Raw genomic sequence first — 27,124 nt, forward strand, 5'->3', positions numbered from 1 at the left:
ATCGAGCTAGGATTCCGTCCAGCTCGACATTACAGCTCGACACTGAAAATGCACTATATATTATTGAATGTCGATCTAGGATTCCGTCCGGATCGACATTCAAGCTCGACATTAAAAATTCACTATATAATATCGAATGTTTATCTTGGACTCCGTTCAGCTCCACATTCCAGTTCGACATTAAAAATTCCCTTTATAATATCGAATGTCGAGATTCCGTCTAGCTTGATATATTGCAGCTCGAAAATGAAAGTTTACCGTTAACTATCGAATACCGAGCTAGGATACCGTCAAGCTCAACATTGCGCTCAACATTGTTATTTTACTATTTAATTCCGAATGTCAATTGCCGATTGCCGATGGCTCGGCCAACTCAGATTTCTTCAAAGCCTTTTTCCAAACACACCTTTTGAACTTCATTAAACTAATTACTATTAACGATCTCAGATCTCCTGGCCATAGATGACGTTTTCGGCTTCACATGGTAAGCGCAATATAATTTTGGTGAAAATCTTGCTGAATAATCGACCTGACACCATATTCAATAATGACACGCTTAAAAATCAAGCCTTTAATATGTCGAGAAAAATATATTTCAACTATGTTGATTTTCACGTTTCATTGGTTCACTTCCTGCGAATGCCTTGTACCGAATCGAAATTAATTTGGTTTAAAGTGTTGGTAGGATGGTTTGGGGTACTCCCGAAGAAAATTTGGACGGTTTCAAGCCCAAAATTATGCATTTTAGATATAGTTTATTCTTCTTTTTTTTCTCCTATATAGTAATAAAAAACAAACTGATGGATCCGCTTATCCAAGTACATACTATGTTCATGGTAATACGTGTATGATCAGCTTTGTCGACAAAGTTACCTTGTCGTTTATGGACACTCACCGTAAAAGCATTAAATATAGTTACAGTGACAAAAGAACGATATCGAACGTTCAATTGATATTTCTGTGCATTTCTAAGCATGTATTTTAGGTTTATTGTTATAATAAGTGATCGCAATGTCTGTGTGTAATATATAAAAAATGTAACGTTTTTATAAAGTCAATTGTATTGGATCTTCCACAAATATGACTGGGTAGAACTACATGACATAATGTAAATGATTTCATTCTTGTTTTACACATGTTTTAGAAAACATAATAATATTTTTCATGTTTTCAAGTGTGTTGGAATTAGGAGTAAACACTGTTTTATTACAAAATGAATGTTTTTCTACGTCCCTTCTAAGAGTTCCGGTCATAAGACAAAGTCTACCAGTTCTGGTCATATGACACAGTCTACCAGTTCTGGTCATAAGACACAGCCAATAAGTTCTTGTCATAGGACACAGTCTACCAGTTCCGGTCATAAGACACAGTCTACAAGTTCTTGTCATAGGACACAGTCTACAAGATCTGGTCATAAGACACAGTCTAACAGTTCTGGTCATAAGACACAGTCTACCAGTTCTTGTCATAAGACACTGTCTACCAGTTCAGGTCATAAGACACAGTCTACCAGTTCTGGTCATAAGACACAGTCTACTAGTTCTGGTCATACGACAAAGTCTACCTGCTCTGGTCATACGACACAGTCTACACGTTCTGGTCATCAGACACAGTCTGCCAGTTCTGGTCGTAAGACACTGTCTACACGTTCTGGTCATAAGACACAGTCTACCAGTTCTGGTCATAAGACACTGTCTACCAGATCTGGTCATAAGACACTGTCTACCAATTCTGGTCATAAGACACTGTCTACCAGTTACCAGTTCTGGTCACACGACACAGTCTACACGTTCTGGTCATAAGACACAGTCTACCAGTTCTGGTCATAAGACACAGTCTACCAGTTCTGGTCACACGACACAGTCTACCAGTTCTGGTCACACGACACAGTCTACCAGTTCTGGTCATAAGACACAGTCTACCAGTTCTGGTCACACGACACAGTCTACACGTTCGGGTCATAAGACACAGTCTACACGTTCTCGCGTTGATATTATATTAGACAATATCTTAATCATAGATGAATAGATATATTTATTTCCTCCTTTAAAAGAAGATTTAAAGAAACAACTGTTCTTGTGTTGGCCATTGTTAAAAAAGGAGAATTGCATCAAAAATGGTGTTTATTACAATGCGTATTTTGATATGTAAAGGCAAAAGAGATAATTTTATTAGTATGTTTATTTTATAGCAAACTGTGAAGTTTTGTTTTGATGTTTGAAAAATGAAAATGGAAATGGAATGGACTTGGGGAAATAGGCTGATAGAAAAGGCCCCCCCCCCTTGTTGAAAATCCCCCCCCCTTATTTTCACCCCCGTTTTCTGTATTCCATTATTTGTGGTGGCTACAAAGAACTCATGCACACATACAAACACACAAACATACATTATGACAGCCGATACAGCCGATACAGATCCAAACATGTCAAACATATCAAACATGTTAAACATGTCAAAATATTCGTATGATAAGAGATTCGGAAAACGTTTTCGATGTTGTGAGTGGTGTGGTGGTTACAGTAACATTGATTATCTCTTACTCGTTATGAAAAACTGTGCGCTCGAACATTCCGCGTGTCCAAGCTGTTTTGATAAATACAACGGCGTTTGTCCTGCTTGTTGGTTGAGCCATCCAGTAGCGTTAAAACACATTAAAGAAAGGAAACGATACTACAAGAAATTGGGTATCTCAGAAGGAAAAGATTATCTGACTAGAATCAAGCAAAGCGCAAGAAAACAGTTTAAGCGCTACTGGATGTTGAGATATGCATTATTTTAGGGCCACGGTTTTGAATATATCTTGCTGAAATCAACAAATGTTAAACAAAACGCATAATGACAAGCAATTGTATTGAGAACTGCCAGTGTGACGACTGTAAGTTTTTCAGATTGAATTATTATGACTGTATCCTTTTCAGATTGAATTATTATGACTGTATCGATAACTGCCAGTGCGACGACTGTAAATTGTACAGACAGAAGATGGATTTGAATGATTCCAATGCCATGAACTGTGAGATGGATGAGCTGGCTAACACCGTAAAAACACAGAAATCAGACAACAGCAATACCTTACCGCAACAAACCGAATCGATGAGTGTTGATATGTTGGATAAGGAAATGTTCATGAATTATTATGAAATGTTCAAACCGCAGATGGATTTAAACGATTCCAGTTCCAATGCGGGAATGAAAAGAAAAGTGGAAAATGGTGAGATGGATAACATTGTAAAAAGACAGAAAATAGAATACAGCAATACCTCCCCCCAGCAAACCGAATCGATGAGAGTTGGTATGTTTGACAAGGACAATGACTGTATGGATCTTGTTTGATATTTATGCAAAAAGCTACAATGTGCTTCTATTTGAAATAAATGAACATAAAACCAATATGAAAGTTTTGACGATGAATAATATCGATGAATTATTTTTTTGCTATTATAAGGTCTCCAAATTGTGCACTGGTTACAAACAATCTACAATCTACAACATGTCAAGCAAATCATCTCCTCAGCACTACTCAACTGAAGACGAAAAACTACAAGCAATGGCAGAAGACTATTTGCGAGATGCGGCAGAGTCTTGTATGGATGTGAGCATGGATGAGAAAGAATTCAGCGCAGTAAAAGTAAAAGCAGACGTTCTTACTCCACCTGCTAGCCCGATAAGGAAGAGGTTCAAGGCATGGGAAGGAAAAGATGAAGCTACAGCTGTTGTCCTTTCAGATGATGACGATATCGAGGATGGGAATTTTAGCGATGATCTTGAAAATTCTTCGCCGGCTTCCCCTTTGGATCATGATAAAGTTGCGAAAATACTTGAACAAATATACACTATTCAGGAGTCAAAATATGAGGCAGACCAGATCAGGAGGTGCGTTGAAATGTACAGAGAGATCAAGTATTGTGAGACGGAAGAAGCGAGGACAGCACTGAGACACAGTTCAAACGATTATGCTGAACCTGAGATTCTAAACGATTTTCTGTTGAAGCACATAGGCTATATGTGGGAAACGATAAAACCGTATTTATGAACAATGAACCTGGGGACTCTGAGTATCATGACTTTGGAGACATTTAGTGTGTTATGATGTTTCAAGTTTTTGTAGATAACGATTCAATTGTAAAATAAACATGAAAAAATGAAATATTCTTTGTCTTGTGTTTTCGTAAATGTGTAAAACGCAGCAAATATAGACAATAGTTTATTGTGTCACCAACGGTTAAGACTTGCCATGTTACTGTTGTCAAAACATTTGAATTACATAAACTGAATGAAATTAACTTGACACTATATTAGTGAAATATTTTTGAACCTCTTAAATAAAGTATGGCTCACAACAACGGTAAAAAAAACTCAAAATGTATTTCGTATGATAAGAGACTCGGAAAAACGTTTCAGAGCTTGTCATTGGTGCGGAGGCTACAGTAACATTGACTATCGCTTGCTCGTTATGAAACAATGTGCATTCGAACATTCCGCGTGTCCAAGCTGTTTTGATAAATACGACGGCTTTTGTCCCGCTTGTTGGATAAACCACCCGGCACGAAAAATGAATAGAAGAAACATTAAACGTTACTACAAAAGATTGGGTAACTCAGAAGGAAAAGATTATCTGGCCAGAATCAAGCAAAGCGCAAGAGAACAGTTTAAGCAAAACGTACTGAGATTTGCGTTTCTAAGACTTAGGATAACAAAAAATTAACATAAAAAACGAATGCTTTGAAATTGCTTTTTATTGAACTTCGTAATATTCACTTGTAAGTGGCAGAAGTAAAGTAATTCATGAAAAATCTTGAGTGTTTTCGTTGAATAGTTCCATACAGGCAGCTTCGTCTAAGGATTGCAGGTTGTCTGTTTGAGATTTCAAGCGCAAAACTTCGTCTTCCAATGCCGTGTTATTTTGCTTAAGCTGATTGTTTTCCGCAGTCAGCTGTGACAGATTCAATGTCAAGCGTGTAACTTCGTCCTGCAATAGTTGACTATCGTCCGTATTCGAGTTGTGCACATGAGTTTGCTTATACCGATCGTTCTCTCTGATCAACCTGAACACCTTTTGCTGTAGTGCGCCACATTTCTTGCGATACTCGGTCGTTTCCAGTTTGTTTTGCAGAAATGTTTTTTCGATATTGTCAAGTATCGAGACGATTTCTTTGAACGTAGACTCGTGCTTGTTATCACCCATACATAGTCTCGCTACGAAGCCGGTAATTTGTAAATTAAGGTTGCTTATGTCCGTCATATTTCTATTGTGAGCGAGTTCAATGTCAGTTTTATTTTCGATTTATATCATGGAATGCGATTTACTAGTGAATTATTTTATTCTTATTATAAGGGCTGAAAATTTGTTACTTGTCATACACATTCTCAAACAATTATGTCCAGTCAAGCATCGACACAGCAAACAACGCCTTGTGAGAACACCAGTGAAAACGAGCAAAAAAGCGAATCTTCTTCTCAGCAACCCATGGATGATATCAATGAATATGAAAAAATGATGGAGATGGCAGAAGATTATTTGCGAGATGCTGAAGAACAAAAATCGAGCGAAATCGAATCCATGCAAGATGACAACCCAGACGGGGCAGTTTGTTATATGAGAAATTGCTGCGTTTGTGACGGTTACTGTTATGATAGTGATAATTTTGAAGACATTGAGACCGTAGACGAGGAAGTAAAAATTGACGAAATTGAACCAAGTATTTTTGTGAGCGAAAACAAGAATTGACATTAGTTTTCAATCCGCTCAAACATGATGATACTTCATTAAGTGCTTTCCGAATGAAAAGGTTCAAACAATTGTTTTGATGTTTTAACTTTGAATAAATGCGTTGAAATGCAATTTGATTGTTTGTTTTATCTCGATAAAAAAGTAGAAGCATAGTAACATAGTAGCAAGCACTGTACCTAGCATTGTAGATTGCATGGTCCATGGCTTAAAATAATGCAATGAGTGGAACGAATATAGTTCATATATAAACTTATCTTTTCTTCTCATGTCATACTTGTCAAAACCTACTGATCTAGTATATATACAAATTATGGGAATCAAGAAAATCATCAAAACGTGTTTGAAGAAGTTGCTCAGAAGGTCTGATGCAAAACAGAAAAACATGGACAGTGTGCAATTGAATGCGAACATCAATATGGCAATTGAAATCCACACGTGTCCGAAACTATATCCGTGTTTGATTTGTTTCAAAAACGGAGAGGCTGAACAGAAAGCAGAACAGAGAGCCCCAAGCCATCAGTGCCCTGAACTGTACCCCTGTTTGGTGTGTTTGGTGCAAGAAGACTCGTCGAGTGTTGACAAAACTTACAAAGTTGTTGAAAAGCTCAGTAGCAGAGACTTAGAGAGAAATGAGAATCACGAAGCACTTCGCCAGTTCTTCGCCAGGCGTGGGAGGCAATTTGTGCCAAAACAGTTTTAACAATAAATTGAGTGATGAACAGACAATGAATAGTAACAAAATAAAATGTATGAACTGTTCGTGTTTTATTGTGTTTATCTATAGTAATCTAGTTGGGATCACTTAAGCTTCAAGAACAACTATGCTTGCACATAGTTATCAAACGAGTAATGGTCATATGGTCATATATATATGTGCAAATCGCTATGCATAACTCCTCAAAGATACACAGAATGTATCGTAAAATGCTACAAAGTACGATACTTAAGCAAAATAAAACATGAAATAAAGTAAAACAATCACAGAATAATGTTACGATTTTCAGTACAAAATTGACCGTTCAGCAGCAGCTCTCAGCTGATTATTATAAGGGAAAGTGTTGTCTGTCGTATTCACTTGGATACGGTTGAACCATGTAAACAATACTCTTTGTGTGTAAAATTTGGGATATTTTCTGTGTTTGAAGGTACGACCTTGGTAGTTATAGTTTCTATAATGTGTTCGCGATTGAATCAAGCCGGGTTTATGCATATACAAGAGATATAAATGATTTTACGAGGTTTTAAACATTTCCAATTTCAGAAAATATTTCTACTTTCGATTTCGTTTTTTCTGAAAATGAACAAACTTTTTTTTTCACTATTGTTTAATTCATAAAACGATACATAATACATGATTAAGATAATTTTAAATTATTTTTAATGAGTGTATTTTCTTTATTTTCGTAAAAGTTTAAAAAATAAATAAATAATGCAATTCATGGAATGATATGACGTGATATGTATGACGTCATATTGCAGAGTTCTCGCTGTGCGCTGGTCGGCCATCTTGAAAAATAAATTGTGAAGGTCGTATTTCCAGCTTTCCTGCGGTAAGTATGACATGCATGCTTAAAAGTTTTATGAGAAATTGTGTCTAAATATATGATGTATCATATTACCAACAAGTTTTGTCGATGTGTGCATTGAATTCCGTAAAAACTTATGTCAAAAGAAATTGCTCCCAGATCGTTTTAGAATGTTTCGAACATTCTCGAAGCCGATTTTAGAAACTTTAATTCTCGGCTAGATATGTTGAAAAACATAGTAAGCGGTGTTAATTCATATCTCTTGTCTTGTTTATGTCATATTTTGAATGATTTTAACTTTGTTTAGGGACCAAACTGACAGAAATAAGAAATGACAAATCATGCAAGATTGATAAATATCTTCTTCTATTTCTTTGTTTGAAAAATATGTTGAAAATTATTTTTTTAAACCAGAGACGGCAGTTCAGATGCAGTCGTCCTGTGTGTCAGAAAGCTGGTGATCAAAATGGTTGAAGGCAGTACCCAAGAAAGTACATTTACAAGTAAGTAAAATCGCTGAAAATTAATTCCATGAATTGAACTGTCATATCATAATCTCAGTGCTTAGTCTGTTTGGAAATATGCTTGGAATAATTTTTATAAACTGATAATTTATCTAATAACAGACACTGTGTTTGATTTATTACATTGAACTGCTATTAGATAAATTTTCAGTTTGTGTTTGATATCTACCAATGCCATAAATGCATAATTTTGTTCCTGTTTGTGAATGATAAGAAATGTTGGGAACATAATACCTTCTGCATGTGAACAGTTTTTCTGTTTCTGTTTGTATGTAGGAAGTATTTTGTTTTCAGGATTATTTCAACATTGTTGATGTGGATGAAATGTGCACTTAGCCATGCTTTTAATGGAATGAAAAAAGTAAAAAACTAACAAGCAATATGTGCAGTTTTGTTAATAAAATGTTTTGTTTCAGAGTTGTGAGGAGTAACCTAGCCTATATAACCTGAAGCTCACCCAATATGCAGTGTGTTCTGCTCTGTCAATAACAAGTAAGTAATTTCACCAAATTTCATCAGAAACAAATCTCAAAGTTACAATGAACAGTAAAGTTAACTCATCTTGGTACTTTAATTTACTGAAACACTGAACCAACATGATTTGATTTTGCTCTTTGTACATATTTCACATAATGGTAGCAAAATTACAGCTATGTGTCAGATTCGTGACATTTAGCATTTGTCATACATTTCACTCTTTCAGTTGTCAAACCAAATGCTAAGTGTCAAATCCATTCATGATATTTAGCATGTGTCATACATTTCACTATATTATTTGTCAAACCGAAAGATGAATGTCAAATTATTTACACATGCTTAGCAGTTTATCATACATTTCACTTTATTATTTGTCAAACCAAAAGATGAATGTCAAATTATTTGAAGATGCTAAGCATCTTATCATACATTTTACTCTTTTTATGACAAATCGACTCACAAATTTAAGCAAACCAGGTGACGATGTACAAATATTTTGGGATGACGAGCTTTTTGGTTACCTCGCCCAGCCCAACTAAAAGACTTAAAGTATATCTATATGTCTTTTAGTTTGGTCGGGCGAGCGAGCCAAAATCTCGTCATCCCAAAATATTTGTACATCGTCACTTTGTGTGCTTAATTTTGAGATTCAAATAAATCGTTCTAAATTCAATGTAAAAAAAAGTTTCATAAGGGGGGTACTCAGCGTGAAAAAACTACATCGCTTAAACGCAAATGCGCTTTGGTAGGTATATAGCTAAAAAGCGAATGCGCTATGGTGAAAATCCAAAGTCAAAAATTTTGAAAAAATTGAAAAGTTGTCAAAAAAATCATAATTTTAAGCACGTTGTTAGTGTACTGCTCTGTCATTTGTAAATCAAAACTGAGAGAATGGTTAATATGTTTTGAGACTAAGCATTTACAACTCACTGCAAATATTCTTTGGTGGTCAAAGACTTAATAGAAGTTAATTAGCCAGTGTTCATATTTAGTAAATGAAAATTAGTGAGTTAAAGCTTATATTGTTAAGTTTTATTGTATATCATCTGGCAGGGAAAAACAAGATCATTTAAGATTCATGTTTTTGGTGGCAAACAAATTGAACAAGTATTGTTCTTATTTTACTCATTGATGTTTTCATTTTTCAACAGAAATGTTTTGTTTTTTCAGCTCTGTATGGCTGGTCTGACCTCAGTGGAAGTTGTTCGTTTAAATGGTTTCGGGACATTGAAGTAAAACAACACGAGGTAAAATACAAAGTGCTTATTTATTTTTTAACTTGTTTATCCAGTAGTATATGATAAACAGTTTTTGAACTTGTTCATCCAGTATTATATGGTACATACAACAATAATGTAGAATATTAAATCACTGAGTTGCGGCTTCTCTGAACAAACATCTGTTCACTTTATGTCCACAGTTTTTTGAGAAACAAACAGGGCATCTGTTTTCCCAGTTTGTAGATTTTCTCGTTTTGCAGAATGTCCCACCAAGAGTGAATGGCTGCCTGTTTGCTTCAGATTCCCAGTCCTCCTCGCTGATGATTTCTGAAGTCCTTACGCAGTCACCCCAGTCTTCAACCTCGGTTTGTACAGGTGATAATGTTTTTGAACCATAGTTCATTGTCATGTCATTGGAGTTGTTCAGCTGCTCCAGTTCTGACTGTAACTCTGTTTTGAGTACAGCAAGTCTAGCCTCAAGAATGGCAATTCTTTTAATTTTGCGATTAAGTCTCTCCATTGTACAGATCATAAATTGCTGTAGGTTTCAAGTTTTCTAATGATATAAGTATGCGTTACATATTAAATATGCACAAAAATAATTGCATTCGATCTGCATTTCACAAGTGTAAAACATCACAAATGAATGGTATTTCAATCTACTTTTTTGTCAAACCATATGACATTATTTGTTCATGACATTTAGAAATAGTCATACAATGCAAATTCTTCTAGTACACAATCGCAAATAAATAATTCTTTCAGTTGTCAAACCAAATGCTAAGTGTCAAATCGATTCATGACACTGAGCATTTATCAAACATTTCACTCTATTATTTGTCAAACCAAAAGATGAACGTCAAATTATTTACAGATGCTAAGCAGTTTATCATACATTTCACTTTATTATTTGTCAAACCAAAAGATGAATGTCAAATTATTTGAAGATGCTAAGCATCTTATCATACATTTTACTCTTTTTATGACAAATCGACTCACAAATTTAAGCAAACCAGGTGACGATGTACAAATAATTTAGGGTGACGAGCTTTTTGGTTACCTCGCCCAGCCCAACTGAAAGACATAAAGTATATCTATATGTCTTTTAGTTTGGTCGGGCGAGCGAGCCAAAATCTCGTCATCCCAAAATATTTGTACATCGTCACTTTGTGTGCTTAATTTTGAGATTCAAATAAATCGTTCTAAATTCAATGTAAAAAAAGTTTCATAAGGGGGGTACTCAGCGTGAAAAAACTACATCGCTTAAACGCAAATGCGCTTTGGTAAGTATATAGCTAAAAAACGAATGCGCTATGGTGAAAATCCAAAGTCAAAAATTTTGAAAAAAATGAAAAGTTGTCAAAAAAATCATAATTTTAAGCACGTTGTTAGTGTACTGCTCTGTCATTTGTAAATCAAAACTGAGAGAATGGTTAATATGTTTTGAAATTAAGCATTTATCATTTTTGTAAAAATCCAATGTTATAAATGAAACCAAAATTTACCAGAGTAAACATTAATGTGCTATTGTATGTAAGAATGTTTCGTCTTTTACACGTTTCATTTCATTTTTTCAGATGAGATGCCATACACAGGGGATCCGACAGAAGACAGCAGACAGAATTCGTCGATCTATTTGAATTGTCATTGTTTATTTGAAAAAAGATACCTATCCACACTTGTTCGTTTTAAAATATTGTTTGTATTATATGTGCTTTGTACCGTTGCTTTTTGTTTATCAGTAATTCTCCAACACTTGTATTTCGTGTTTTACATGAACATTGAAAATTTATCATACAGTAAATCATTTCAAAAAATGAAAATCAAATGGAGAAATACTGATTTATCTGTTTGCTTTTAATGTTTGTGCTGTCTTGCTTACCCCAGTAACGCGGGTCTTGTTTGCTATTGTGAGTACTGTTGTTATTTTTTTTGGCCATCCAAAGTATTGTTCACGAAAGATAACACATTTTTTTCATAAAATTGGTTACATTTTGGTCTGTCGATTTTTTTCAATGAAACCACAGTCAAACGGTTTTTCACTATATTTTTTTATGAGAAACAGCCAGACTTGGTCACGGCTGAAACCGAGGAACATTTGTGATTGAACAAAATTTTAGCAGTAATACTGCTTGTAATTCATAAATTTATTAAGCTTTGGTCTTGTCATATTGATTACGATATTGGTTGGAACATAACTTGGTAAAATGGTAAACATTTTGATAGTGTGTACAAGAGCAAAATTTGCACTGCATTTTAAAATGTGTCATTTTTGTGAAATGCTGTTGACAAAATGATTTGTTTGCTCGTGCCAGCATGGGTCGACGAGATTCGTTTCTCACTGTCCTTTATGCGGCGGTTTAGGATGCAAGCCTGTTGTTTTGTCAATGTCTATAAAGTTCAGCTTGAATGAAAATTGAAATCAATATTGCAAGATCAAGCACTTTTTAAAAAAAAAAATGTTAGAATGTAGATGCGTTGTGAAATGCTGTTGACAAAATGATTTGTTTGCTCGTGCCAGCATGGGTCGACGAGATTCGTTTCTCGCTGTCCTTTATGCGGCGGTTTAAGATGCAAGCCTGTTGTTTTGTCAATGTCTATAAAGTTCAGCTTGAATGAAAATTGAAATCAATATTGCAAGATCAAGCACTTTTTAAAAAAAATGTTAGAATGTAGATGCGTTGTGAAATACAAGTGAATGTACTAGGCTCATTGCATTCTTAGTTTGGTTTCGAAGTGCAAAACTTCATTCATCACAAATATTCCTCTTGAACGACCGAACATTGATATATGGCAATGTTTTCGTTCAGCAAAATGATTTGGCAAAAGTAATTTAAAGGCTAGCATGAGTATGGAGGTGTCGTTAGACCAGCTTAGTATTGGTGTAAGGTGGTGTACAGTGCCAATACTAGGAACCGCTCATGTTCACCATGTCACGCTACAGGCAATGAAAAATAGGGAGTGGCAACCTCTTTGTATTGCCGTGGTCCGACACTCCACACAGTCTTTACAATGAGAGGGGAAATATAGGCAATCGGATGCTTCTTCCTAAGTGTGCCTTGTCGAGTAACTGCCTTTGGCGTTGCCTTTATTTTTCAAATTTGTGAACAAATAAAACTAGGTTAGGACCACATAATAGGATTACGATGAAAATTAGGTTTCCCTTTTAATGTTTGAAGATAACAGCCACTGGCGTTATACTTCAAAAAATGGCTCGAAATACACATATCACACAAACATTCAACATTTCAACATTTTGTCAGCAGCATTTTTCATTTTTCAAAAAAAATACTCAGATGTACAAAAATAATGCAAAACATGAACAGCAAATTCACAAATTCTGCTGTGTTGAAATTTAAAAAATCAACCATGAGATTGTATGAAAAAGCTTCTTTTTTTATTTTCAAACAATTGAGATATCACAATCATTAGCCATATGTACAAAAATAATGCAACTGTGAATTATAATTTCATGCTCTCAACAAAAAATATGCATCGAAAATTGTGAAAAATTGTGAACAATTGTGAAAATCTAAAAGTTGACGAGGATCTCAAGATTTCAAAAAAACGAACTATAGGCTTTATTTCACACAATATTTCATGAAAAAAAAAAAAAAATCTTCATAATGTTCAAAATCTAGAAATTAACGAGGGATCTAAAGATTTCATAAAAAAATTATAGGCTCCATTTATTCAAAATTATAGGCTCATGCAACTCCTTCAAAAAAATAACAAATTTCAATAATGTGGACCCACGTCCATGAACCTGAAAAATTGATAATTTACTGACACTGGCGTTCACACAAGATTTCACGAAAAAGTTAAAATCTTCATGATATCAACAATCATACATCATAAGAACTCTGAATGACAATTCTATGGTCTGAACATTCGAATATTTTGAAAATCTAGAAATTAACGTTGGATCTCAAGATTTCAAAAATCGAACTATAGGCTACATTCTTCAAAAATTATAGGCTTCATAAAACTCACTCAAACACTCAGATTTCAAAACCTTCAACATTTGTGCTCTGAAACTAGCGTTCCCACCAGTTTTCATGAGAAAAAATTTAAAATCTTCATATTGTTGAAAATCTAGAAATTAACGCGTGATCTCAAGATTTCAAAAAAAATTATAGGCTTCATTTACCCAAAAAATTATAGGCTCATGCAAATCAAAAAATTATAGGCACATGCAAATCTCACAGATCTCACAATCATAAGCCATATGCACAAAACATGCAGCTAAGTCCATGAAACATGAAAAATTGATATCTTTCTGAGACTGGCGTTCACACAATGTCTCATGAAAAAAATCAAATCTTCATATTGTTGAAAAATTATAGGCTCATACAAATCTCTCAAAAAAATTACAAATCTCACAATCATAAGCCATACCTTCAACATTTGTGCTCTGAAAACTAGCGTTCACACCAGTTTTCATGAGAAAAAAAATAAAATCTTCATATTGTTGAAAATGTAGAAATTAACGCGGGATCTCAAGATTTCAAAAAAATTGTATAGGCTTCATTTATTCAAAAAATTATAGGCTCATGCAAATCTCTCAAAAAATTATAGGCTCATGCAAATCTCTCAAAAATTACAAATTTCACAATCATAAGCCATATGCACAAAAATGCAGCATCAAGTCCATGAAACATGAAAAATTGGTATCTTAGTGAAACTGGCGTTCACACAAGATCTCATGAAAAAAAAAATCAAATCTTCATAGTGTTGAAAATTATAGGTTTCATTTATTCAAAAAATTATAGGCTCATGCAAATCTCTCAAAAAATTACAAATCTCACAATCATAAGCCATATGCACAAAAAAATGCAGCTAAGTCGATGAAACATGAAAAATTGATATCTTTCTGAGGCTGGCATTCACACAAGATTTCATGAAAAAAATCAAATCTTCATAATGTTGAAAAATTAAAGGCTCATGCAAATCTCTCAAAAAATTACAGATCTCACAATCATAAGCCATATGCACAAAAAAATGCAGCTAAGTCGATGAAACATGAAAAATTGGTATCTTACTGAAACTGGCGTTCACACAAGATTTCATGAAAAAAATAAAATCTTCATAATGATCAAATTCAACAAATCTACATTTGCAGCAAATCTCTCAGATCTCACAATCATAAGCTATATGCACAAAAAACACCAAGTTCATGAAACATGAAAAATTGATATTTTACTGAAACTGGCGTTCACACAAGATTTCATGAAAAAAATAAAATCTTCATAATGATCAAATTCAACAAATCGACATTTGCAGCAAATCTCACAGATCTCACAATCATAAGCTATATGCACAAATTCCACCAAGTCCATGAAACTTGAAAAAAATGATATTTTACTGAAACTGGCGTTCACACAAGATTTCACGAAAAAAATAAAATCTTCATAATGATCAAATTCAACAAATCGACATTTGCAGCAAATCTCACAGATCTCATAATCATAAGCTATATGCACAAATTCCACCAAGTCCATGAAACTTGAAAAAAATGATATTTTACTGAAACTGATTTCACATAATCTTCATAGAAAACTACTTCATTCACAGATTTCAAAATCTCGAGCCATTTGTACAATAATAATGCGGAATCAAGTGATAATTCTGGAACTATTTCATATGAGCGTATAAATAAAAACGGTAAAAAAAATAGTCCTAACCATTTATGCACAATTATAATGCGATGCGCATTAATTTTGGCCATCGGGTATATAAGCTCCACATTTTTCAATATTCGTCATTCCAGTAGCAAGCTCTTAACTCAGAAGTGCTGTTAGTCTGCTGGGAGCCCAAAGTGGGTTTGAACTTCTCAGATTTCTCCTCGCACTATGAACTTGGTGCATCAGAGATACAGAGAAAATATCTGAGAGGTTTTTTGACCTTCTGGTTTGAACATGAGAACCGTATGTCGCGATACCTCATAGTTTTTCGCTCTTGAGTCTGGCCAGCTCATGTTGTCGATCACTTTGACATCGCCTGACGAATACGATCATTCTCTGTGATAGCCATTAGATCATATACAAAAAGCGATTTTGGCAAGTGATTTGTTATTTGCGTCTGGTAGCATGAGCATAGAAGTATAGCTTCGACGAGATTTGTTTCTCATTGCTCAATATGCTATGGTCTTGGATGCAATGCAATGATTTTGTCAACTTCGCAAAAACATTTTTGGCAAAAGTAAAATTTGAGAGGCTACCATGAGTATGGAGGTGTCGTTAGACCAGCTTAGTATTGGTGTAAGGTGATGTACAGTACCAATACTAGGAACCGCTCATGGTCATCATGTCGCGCTACAGGCAATGAAAAATAGGGAGTGGCAACCTCGATGTATCGCTGTGGTCCGACACTCCACACAGTCTTTACAAAGAGAGAGGAAAACACAAGCAATCGGATGCTTATTCCTAAGTGTGCCCTGTCGAGTAACTGCCTTTAGCGTTGCCTCAGTTTTTTTCAAAATTCAAAATTCAGACTTCAATCGCTTCTTTGCTCAGAAGTTGCGATACATAAAAGGAAATGCTTTCTGAGATTAAAGTTAGCATTTCCTGCCTGCAAGTAAAGCGAGCAAATATGCCTCTTTGTGCTTAAGAGGTGTGTTTGAAAGTGAACTCTGTAGCCTTCTCTTAGATCAAAAGAGAAATAAGTCTACGAGTTTTCGAGCCTAGCTTGTGGTTTTGGGTACTTGAAGTTGATCGCATATTTCCAATCGTTCACTGATCGATCTATGCGGCTGTAGCACTCGATTCTTGCTTCAGTATAGCCATTCATGTATCTGAGACCATAAGTTCGGCGTTGTGCCTACAACGAGTCAGCAATACCCCGTTTGTTACACCCGAGTAGTCCAGCACTCTACATTATAGGTGTAACAAATTGTAGAAGGTCGCCTGGAAGGCCTCTAATGGGTGCTGATTTTGCGTAGTGTATGACACTAGGAAAATAGGTTTCTGGCTCAGAGTTACCATTTTCCGACCTCGCTGATGCCGTGGGTAACCTGACCAATGCCAGTCACAAGTCTGGATGAAAAACAGGGAGTGACCACATTGCATGACAAAAATACTTTTCACATTGAATGTTTGACATTATAACAATTGTAAACATTTGCTTGTGTTTGATTTCATGAAAACAATTGTGTATAATTATGTATATTGATATGTTTGCAATGTTATGTATGCTATGCATGTTTGTACTTTGCTATCTGCTTACACTTTGAATAAAACATAAACTGAAATTAGAAGCATTAGTTGTATATGAGAAATTTTCAATAGTTATGCAACGATTGAGTGAAACAAAATTTAAGCATCATGAAGACTTTCGTCTTTTGAAATGCTTCAAACTGCAAAGCTCACTTCACTTTCACGTGAAAGCAATTTTAAATTTCATCTCATATTTTTCAAAATCTTCAAACATAAGAAAAAACTCATGTTTCCTTTGTATTACAATTTCAAGCTCTTATAATCTTCACTTCTCAGCTCATTTGCACCAAGTACGGTGGCCGAGTGGTTAAGGCGTTGGACTCAAGTTCCAATGGACATTGTCCGCGTGGGTTCGAACCCCACCCGTACTAATACTTTTGCATTTAAGGCAATTGTCCATTCGACTAAGAGTAACTGCAAAGTTTTGTAAGGAATCCATGAGCAATTTGGCAGATCGTATGGCCTTTGCATTATAATTTCAAGCTCTTATAATCTTCACTTCTCATCTCATTTGTACCAAGTACGGTGGCCGAGTGGTTAAGGCGTTGGACTTAAGTTCCAATGGACTATGTCCGCGTGGGTTCGAACCCCACCCGTACTAATATATTTTGCATTTTGGCTGACATGCGATTAGTATCCAAGATATTTCGTAATTTGGCATCACCTCAGCATGAAAGAAGAAACGCGACAAGAGTTGCAACAACAAAACGATGAAAAAAAACATTTGTCAAATTTGTGTTACGGACAAAAAGTGTATTGTGTTTACGCCTTGTGGCCATTTGACTTGTCATGCATGTTCAATTAAAACTAGTAAATGCTATTTTTGCAGAACTGTTGTTATTGGAAAATATCAAATTTATGAATAAATTGTAAAATATATTCCTCTGTACTTGTTTTCAATTTTGTTTCTTCACGGTGTTATTAATGCCATTACCTCCCTTTAAGAAGAATGAGATACTGGTTTTTAGTAGATCAAATATTTCTCGTAAACGTTATTGTTTTCAAAATAAACAATTTGGGAACGTATGATAACTGTAACTTAAGTATATTGGAAAATTTGTTTAGTTGCTGATACATAACTTCATGTTCAGATTTTATTTTATTTTCAAATCAAAGGCTGTGATTTTAGTCTTCGGGTATTTTCCATTTATCGATGTGTTATTCAACAATTTGTATGACAAAATAATAATCAAAGAACGAGAAGCAAAAATAAGTGGTATGAAAGGTTTTATTTTGAAATCATTACATAATTTACGTTTCATTGAAACAGAACATTTTTCAAAAGTTATACGCTGGGGGTTTCTTCGTTCGGTGGCTGGTCAAAAAGTTCGTCACCCCAATTCATTGCCACAGACAGTGTCTCATCATTATCACCAGTATCATCAGTATCGGAATGGTAACTCAAATCCCTTCTACAAACTGGGATGTTCGAATCCTCCTTGCAAACTGGGGTGTTCAAATCCCTTCTGCAAACTGGGATGCTCAAATCGCTTTTGACTACTTCATTTGTGACTCGTTGAAGAATTCCCTTAGTTTCCGTATGTGTCGCTTGTGCTCTCTAAGCAGATGCTGTGTTTTTCGAATCGCTTTAGAAGAATGCTGGCCTTCTTGTTTTAGAAATTTGATTTCTCTTTCTAATGTTATTTTCTGCCTTCTATGTGCCATAACGACCATATTCATATTGTTGATTGTCTGTACTTTCGAACATTGTCCAAGGTATTCGAGTTCCTTTGTCAAACTTGTACGAACATGAGTTGGTACATTTTTCGAACAGTACTTGAGATATTTCTGAAGTAGTGTGTTTGTCTTGTTCTCATACTGGGGAATAGATGTGCTATATCTATATTCGTTAGCCATCTCTCTACGTATTGCAGCTAAGGAATACCCATAATATAGAATATGAGCTTTTATATCATACGATTAAACTTTTATAATGCACAAGTGTTTATCCAATGAAATGAGATTATGATGATCATTGTTGAAAACAAAACGAATCAGTGTTTTCATTGCATTATAATTTCAAGCTCTTATTACTCGAGTTTCATTCATCAATTATTTAATACATTCATTCAGTTGATATCAAACATGTCAAACACAACTTTAAGCTTAATAAGCAATTTGGCAGATCGTATGGAACACAGTGAAACTCAGGTGTTGTACATGAAAACTATCGTAGTAAATAACAGCAAACACGTATCTGGCGTCTTAAGAAAACTTTTGCCATTAATTCGTAAAAGTGTAAAATCACTTCATAAGATAGCTTCTTCAGAAAAACCTCCTAGCAAGATGAGCGAGCAAGACAAAACAAATAGAGTTTTACCACTAGCCAGAGAAATTAAACGTGACTTCAAAAACTACAAAATTGAGTTGAACAAAATATCAGAACGTTGTGGCAGGGAGAAAGAAATTGACATTTTATCCAAAATCCGATCGGTATCCAAGATCTTGCGTAAAACAAACCCACTAACATCCCTTTTGCGCAATCTTCTCAGCAGGGAAGCAGAGTTGCAACGACAAATCGACGAAAAAAACATTTGTACAAGTTGTGTTACAAACAAAAAGTGTATTGTGTTTATCCCATGTGGACATTTATCTTGTCAGTCATGCTCCATTACCAGCAGCGAATGTCACATTTGTGGATCGGCTATTGTTGGAAAATATCTTATGAATAAATCATAAACAATTATTTGTATTTTTGCTTTCTGTTTATTTCATTTACATAGAAAGGTGAACTGTGTTAATCATTCAAACACTACCCGTTATTTACACAGCTATGCTGTAGACAACCGCAATACGCTAGTTAGCTCAAATTTCTAACATTGGTTAGCAAAGTTGACGAATGCAAGTTCGAGATATAATGTACATGCTTTTTGAGCATTTGAAACCAATATAAAACATACAGCGGTGACTGTACTATTCACACTTCACTTACTATGGCAAAACGATATACTGACATCGTTGGGTTTGCTGGACTACAGTACAATGATTATTTCAAAACATTCTGTTGGGAATGCCAATTGTGTTGTGCTGGAGTCTTTACGTTAGAACCTTGTCAACGACATGATCTTTTGAACATTTTCCCTCCAGCTGGCTACTGCCAAAACTGTTTTCGATATGTGTGGTACTGTAATGATTGTAAGGCTGATGAAACGCCACCAAAAGTGCGAATGAGAAACTATTGTTTGTCATGTTTCTTCCACCGATTTGAAAATCTTGCAATCTTGGCCGGCTAACCCTGACGTGGTTGAAGAAGTTTTCGATTGATTGTGACAATTATCTTGTTTCACAAAATAAAAAATAAAAACTTGAAATAAATTACTTTGTTTTTGTATCTGATACCAAGACGCTCATTTTTTCTCTGATGATTTTCAATTTTCATTTTCAATTTTCATTTTCGATTTTCATTCTCAATTTTCATTTTCAATTTTCATTCTCAATTTTCATTCTCAATTTTCATTCTCAATTTTCATTTTCGATTTTCATTCTCAATTTTCATTCTCAATTTTCATTCTCAATTTTCACATTCGTCATTTTCATTTTCACCCTCGTGGGACTAAACGCACTCATCGCCGATATCGGGTTGTATTAAGCTTTTGCGCATTTCCACGATAAAGTTAGCTAGAAATTAAAGCTTTTGCGCATTTCCACGATAAAGTTAGCTAGAAATTAAAGCTTTTGCGCATTTCCACGATAAATTTAGCTAGAAATTAAAGCTTTTGCGCATTTCCACGATAAAGTTAGCTAAAAATTAAAGCTTTTGCGCATTTCCACGATAAAGTTAGCTAACAATTAAAGCTCAGTCGATTTCTACGTTAAAGTTAGCTGAAAAAGATTGCTCTGTCGAATTTCCGCGATAAAGTTAGCTGTAAAAGAAAGCTTGCTTTTTCGAGAACAATTGCTGAACAATTATCATGAACAATAAAGATAAAAAGAAGTTGTAGTTTCAACGCTATGTTTAATATGTTTGAAACCAGAAAGGTACTATCACAAAATACATCTATCGTGATGCGTCAGTCACACAACCATTGATGTTGTAGTAGAGCTGAGACTTCAGGTCTTTCACTGGGGATGGGCTCTAGGCATGCCAAAACAAAGTTGATATACTGTTCCGAAACATTGGTCCCAAACTTAAGCGCAGCTCCTTTTTCAATGACGTACGATTCCCACGGAACATCATCGTGTAACATCTCATAGGCCATTATACCCAGTGACCAGACTGTAGACTTACGAGGGAAGCATACCTTGAACTGTCTCTCAGGAGCACGATAGGCAGGTGTGGAAACTTCATATGATTTCAAAGATATGCACTCGTCATCAGTTGGCACGCAAAACTCTAAATCACATAGGCGAACTTCTATGGTGTCGGGATCTATCAACACATTCTCTGGTTTTCATGTCCATGTGCATCAATTGGCACTTGCTGTCCATTTCACAAAGAATCACAATGATTTGCCACATAATGTCTTTCACCACAGGTTCAGGGATATCAAACTTTTCCACATAGGTAAATAGGTCCATTGGCATTCTTTCAAATACCACGCTGTAATTGCTCGCTCCATTTTGGTCTTGTCATGGTAAATCTCACAATCGACCATGTGGTTGATACCTCGTACGCCCATCTGTTGCATAAGGCAAGTGTTAGCTATCTCTGGCGGGGTTTCGCAATGTTGACTCCACCACCGACCTTGTTTTACGACAAGCTGCTTGTCACCGTTCTTGCTATGTGCCTCAAACACCTTTCCATTTCCACCCTTTCCCAGAAAATGACCTTTACTTATACGAGTAAACAGAGACGACATATTGGCTCGAGTTTGAGACGCAAATGATGACTGGAGTTCTGTTTCAGACCCTTTTATACGCAAAATATAAAATCACGTGATCACAAATATAATGAAACCATTTTAAACTATATCTGATGTCAATGAACACTTTACGAAATAAGTAAGCAAATATGGCAAGTAAGGTAACACCTACATCACTGGGCATCTTCACCACGAAGCCAAAATTTCCAAACTATGCAATACCAACAAAACGATTGGAATCCTTCACAGAATCATCAACACCGTGGCCAGATGCTAGTCACATTGACGTGAACGAGTTAGTATCTGCTGGCCTAGTATACTCAGGTGTGGGTGATGCTGTCCGTTGTTACCATTGCGGCGGGGGACTAAAACATTGGGAGATCGGTGATGATCCGATGTATGAACATGCGAGATGGTTTCCAACGTGTCCGCATATCGTTATTTGTAAGGGAAAAGATTACGTTGAAAAAGCAAGGCTGGGTGAACATCCATCCATATCAAAACAAAATGAAAAGGTAAACCAATCCGATGAACAGGAATCATCAATTTCACGCCAAGAAACAGCCATGGAAGCAGCGGCCGAGTTTGGTTACCACATGGATTGGATACGCATAGCTGCTAGAATATACAGTGAAAGAGAAGGTCCGAATTCGCAGTTTCAAGCGAGCGATCTTATGTCAATTCTGATGGAGATGGAAGACGATCCAAGTATGGCGATAAACTATACTGCTGGTTCTGGTTCTTGCTGTGTAACTGAACAATCCCAAGATAGTCCATCAAATGGGCTAGAAACTGATCTAGAAGCATTGCAAGAAGAAAATCAAAATCTGAAGGATAAGCAAAATTGCAAAATTTGTCTTGAATGTCTTGCCGATGTGATCTTCCTTCCTTGTGGGCATATTGTAACTTGTCCACAGTGTGCTCACGCCAACAGTCAATGCCCTATTTGTCGCAAAGATATATTGGGCTTAGTCAAATGTCAATTTGCTGATTTTTCTGAGAAGGATGACGATGGTGTATACATGACATCAAAACATTAATAGTATCGACAAAACAAAAATACTGTTTAAGTTTCATATTTTATTTTCATTTCATTTTGGAGTGAAGTAATGTCGTGTCTGATTGAATGTCGGAGAGAATCGCCATACAGAGAATAACTGTTTAATGTTTTTGTTATATCGATTATGCTTTATATTGTTTTTCCCAAATCTTTTCTTCAAATGTTTTCTGATATCCTCTGATACTGCCCATAAGAGATCTTCATCGTGAATGATTGAATGTAAATTTAAATGCAATTCATCTCTAAACTGTTGAAAAATATCTCTGTGAAACGAAACCCAGCAAGCGAAGGCAAGCAGTTGACCTAGCATCTGGTTACTACAAAATCGGCTGGCGACTGGATACCAGATGTCAAAAACATCGGACCCTATGCTGTTGCGATCATCGCCGTGTTTCATTTCCAATTTCCTCAGAAGGTTATTCGGAATTCCTAGCATGCATCGTATTATTTGATATTCAAAACATTTATTGCTGACAAATATATGTTTCACTTGCGTGTAACGATAAACATAGCCCATATCGCATCGGTTTGATTGCGCATTACTGAAGGATGACATATTTTTATGAAAAAGTACGATCAACATGCATAGTTATACAAACTTTTGTCAATAAATAATGAGAAACTGAAACATTTATGATTTTGTTATAACAAAACTTGGTAAAGCACCTAGAATATCGACATCTAGCCTGTTACACACCAGACAGCGAAACAGTTTATTTTCTGTACTATCAACATGTTGAAGATATGTCATGAGACATGATTCGCAACAAAAATAGTGTCCACATTTGTGCCCTTTCACCATTAAATGATCGTTTGTTTTACACAGAACACAGGTATGATCCTTGTGTTTATTTTCAAGAAGATCTGCATACTTTTGTCGAAATCTTTGAATCCAGGATCTTGATGCAGAAAACGTTTTAATGTTTAGCTTATTAGCAGTAAGCAGTGCGATCTCTTTTATTTTTGATTTTGTCATTTGTTGACTATTGCTCATTTCACATTGAATTCTTTCAAATATATACTTTTCCAGACCCGAAACAAGTTCATGCTTCGGTAGTGCATTTGCTTTACTCGCCCAAGATGAGAGAGTTGTTCGTGGAATGCCCAGTTCCCTCGCAACTGATCCAACAGTACGTTTACTTTCGGCCAAGATATTTACGGCATTTTGTTTAAACTCCAGTGATCTGTTCATACCTGTTAACTGATGAAAAATATGAAATTAATTACTTATTTCAGATTCGTTATTGAATTATGTTAATCTAAAGAACGATTAGTGGGTAGAATTTTGAATACGAAGTCAATACGCCAACATATGGATATTCATCAAATATGATTTTAGACTGCAGATCTATTGCAGCAGATCGAACAAGGTTTAAGTCATAAGAAGGTAAATAAAAGTGTTTTCCCAGTACCCCTAGTCTTTGCATCTTCTTAAAGTGAACCGATACAACACTAACATTAAATTTATCTCGGAACTCCCCAGCAGCTATTTGGAATAAGTGTAATACAGTTTCATTGCGAAATTCAGTAACTGGTGAAGATCTATAGTCAGCTAGGTCTATTTTATGACGCATGTAGTAGCAACGTCCATTGTATTCAAAACCGACTGTATTTTCTTCACTACAATATAACGAACAGATGCAATTCCCACCAAATGAAAGTTGAATGAAAACCGAAATCACAAACAGTGCTATAATCATTTTTATTGTTCATAAATACAATCACGTTGTCAACAAATATTAGAATTTACAAGCTAGAGAACTGCAGCACGGTCTGTTTTAACTTTTTTTGTTTCGACTGGCCTTTCAAAGAGTCTCCTTTTCTTTTCCTAGCCTTCAACTTAGCAGCAACGTCAAAGTGATTGAGGAGTGTATCATTCATTGTAACCTTTCTATTTTGTATAATTGGTAAATGCTTCTTTTTGTCTTCCTCTGGTCGTTTGAAATTAGAAAACATTTCTGAACTCGGTAGCTGAGCTGAAATTTTTAAATGCCTCAAATTTTGAAATTCGGCAAATGTTTGTGTCGGATGAAGGACTTTCATGATTTTGATGACTTCGTTTAGGATCTGTTTTGAAATTTCTTTTTTGTTCAGTTGAAGGTCTTCCCCGAGACGTTGCTTTTTCTGAAGAAACTCTATTGTTTCGTACTTGACCCTTGATTTATCCTCATGGTTTTCTACTTTTACGACTCGTAAACTGATCTTTTCCAAACCTCCCGTCTCTACAATTTCTCCTCTGGCCTTCATACGCTTGAATAACTGAACACCCGCGTCTTTCTTATCACTCTCGAGTTTGTAACCGGTAACTGTTATCTTCTTGCGAGAAGATATTTTGTTTAAGTCAATCTTTCCTGTAATAAGATCCGATATTATTTCGTGACAGAGTTTGTAAGTGTTCCATGTACATGGATTTCGATGTAAGAGATCTTTGAACATCATACTCTCGACTTCGTAAGTTGCTTGCAAGACCGTCCGTTTTTTGTACTCGAGACCCTTCGTTATGAATGACTCTTTCTCTACAGTTGTATCCATTATTCTAGCAAAGTAATGCTTTTGCTGGTATATAGCAAATGGCAACATCACCTTTTCGTGCTCAAGCTTACTAGGTGGTTTGTAAATTGCTTTATCAGGTTCTTCCACAAAACTCTGGTTCAATTTATGCGCTATGTGCTTTGAAATAGCAGCTGTAATTATGCATCCCTGCTTGTAATGATCTGCAGAATATTTGTTTTTTCTTCATTGTCTCCCTCCTTGATCCAACCAAGAGAATGCAATTCGCCACTTTGGTACATGTTACAAAGCTCTTGGGATGAATAATTAAAATGAAACATGACAGAATCAGTATCTCCGTAGACAGTTGTGCTTCTGTGAGTTTTGTTTATGTCTGCAGCCACACTCTGAATATGTTGGCGGCCTACAGAAGTGACAGCGGCACTAATTTTCCAATGTCCCATGTTTGGAAAAAGACCGTAAAGTGAATTAGCAATAATTTTGTATGTGTCGCTGATTTCTTTCACTCGTTTGTTGTCCTCCTCTTGGCGAATGTCCCAATTTTACTCTTATAGTACATCCGTTTTGTGAGAAGATCTTTCCAAACCTGACAGAGTATAGATTTTGCATGTTTAGGCGTCATGAAATTGACAAAATTTCTTGAAGCTTCCCCATTAGAAATACTTTTAATGTCTACGGCTTTGTAATCGTCTCGTGAAAATATGTTTACTGTTTCATAGTCGTCACCAGGCTGCAATCCGTTTTTTAAATGGTTGCTTTCGAAAGCATCGTTTCTTGACCTACATTATAACAGATGCCAATCGAAGGGTACATAGAAGAAAAGTCCAAACATGCCACAGGCTTTTCTAATTCCACTCCAGGGTTTGGCAGGTAGACAAATGCTCCGTCATATTGGCTTTTGATATCATCAAATTTTAACAAAAGTTTTTGCTGATAATACCCAAACATTCCTCACAAAATGTTTCTGGGGCTGATCTGTCTCGAAACCGTCTCGTCTCCACTCCATCTCGCAAGTTAGTTAGTAGAGATCTCAATTCTCTTTGCAATGTATCACTCATTCCCCCATTGAGATATACTCCAAAGGGAGCTATTTCATCCTTTAATCTAGTATTTTTCAGTTCTTTTTTCACAAAATCTAATGCCAACTGATGTATTGTATGTGTCGAGGAAATATTTCTTCCAACCAGATAGGAAATGAAATGCTCGAGACAAAATGTGAGCTCATTTTCCTTTTGCATGATATTCTTTCTTTTCGGGACCCTCTTAGAAACATCTACCGGTGCATACCTTCCAAGTTTTTTCACTTTGTAGTAATCTTGAATGATAGAGCTGATATCATAAGAGTATTCCACCGGTTCATTCAAATATCGAATGTAAAGCAACAAGTGGGTCAGAGTATAACAAGTTTTGCCATGCTTTTTGTTCTTTTGTTTCACCACCTCAAATTGTCGCTTCAAGACGTCGATCGCTTCAAAGAGATCTAACCTTTGGCAAGAATCCAGCTTTTGGTGGAAATCAAATTGCGTGTTTGCTGTTTTGGTTTTGATTTCTCCCGAATCAAATTTATCTATGATCTCATATGTCTTTGGATGTCGTACACTTTTGTCTTCAAATATGAAGTACATGAGAAGCTCTCTTATCACAATCTGATCGTTTTTCCATTTTGGCTTGATTTTCATGTCCTGTAACATACCGTGTCGTTTATAAGCGTAGTAGAACATTGGAGTCAAAAGTGGCGTTTTCTTCATATCGAAAAATTCGGACTGTGGAATCTTGGTATTATATGAAGCAGCAATGAAAAACTTGTAGGAAGAAAAGTTGTCACTGGTGTTGAGTAACGCCCCACATAATAACGAATCTTTAAAATTGTATCTTAACAATTTACTTCGACTGTTTACGCTATCGTAGAAATAACTGGCTATTTCGGAATGACAGACATCTTCCTTTCCCATACCCAATTCACTCTTTGCCAACTCATCAAGTTTTTCACCTTTGTGACATCGAAATAAATCGTTTAACAACATGCCAGGAAAAAGGTTCAAACTCAATTGGAAAAGTT

General features: G+C 35.6%; 1 protein-coding gene, 1 long non-coding RNA gene and 2 other non-coding genes across 6 annotated transcripts; all 4 read left to right on the forward strand.

Moving 5' to 3' along the window:
* The first annotated feature begins 6,793 nt into the window (after nucleotides 1-6,793).
* On the forward strand, nucleotides 6,794-11,184 carry LOC128228707 (uncharacterized). 3 transcript variants are annotated; one of them, XR_008259970.1, is made up of 7 exons: nucleotides 6,794-6,876; nucleotides 7,211-7,281; nucleotides 7,672-7,760; nucleotides 8,198-8,273; nucleotides 9,429-9,505; nucleotides 9,739-9,853; nucleotides 11,056-11,184. It is a non-coding gene; the product is annotated as an uncharacterized LOC128228707 (long non-coding RNA). The 3 variants fall into 3 exon arrangements; XR_008259971.1 differs by having other exon boundaries at nucleotides 9,739-9,843; nucleotides 11,056-11,143; XR_008259972.1 differs by lacking the exons at nucleotides 9,429-9,505; nucleotides 9,739-9,853 and having other exon boundaries at nucleotides 11,056-11,119.
* A 5,797-nt stretch (nucleotides 11,185-16,981) lies between these two features.
* On the forward strand, nucleotides 16,982-17,063 carry Trnal-caa (transfer RNA leucine (anticodon CAA)). Its single transcript has one exon. It is a non-coding gene; the product is annotated as a tRNA-Leu (tRNA).
* A 148-nt stretch (nucleotides 17,064-17,211) lies between these two features.
* Nucleotides 17,212-17,293, forward strand: Trnal-uaa (transfer RNA leucine (anticodon UAA)). Its single transcript has one exon. It is a non-coding gene; the product is annotated as a tRNA-Leu (tRNA).
* Nucleotides 17,294-21,643: 4,350 nt separating this feature from the next.
* On the forward strand, nucleotides 21,644-22,534 carry LOC128225987 (baculoviral IAP repeat-containing protein 7-like). The gene has a single exon (XM_052935880.1). It carries the CDS (start codon nucleotides 21,644-21,646, stop codon nucleotides 22,532-22,534), a length of 891 nt encoding a protein of 296 aa, XP_052791840.1.
* The last annotated feature ends 4,590 nt before the right edge of the window (nucleotides 22,535-27,124 follow it).

This window comes from Mya arenaria, chromosome 3, assembly GCF_026914265.1.
Source record: "Mya arenaria isolate MELC-2E11 chromosome 3, ASM2691426v1".
In the NCBI taxonomy this organism is placed as follows: domain Eukaryota; kingdom Metazoa; phylum Mollusca; class Bivalvia; order Myida; family Myidae; genus Mya; species Mya arenaria.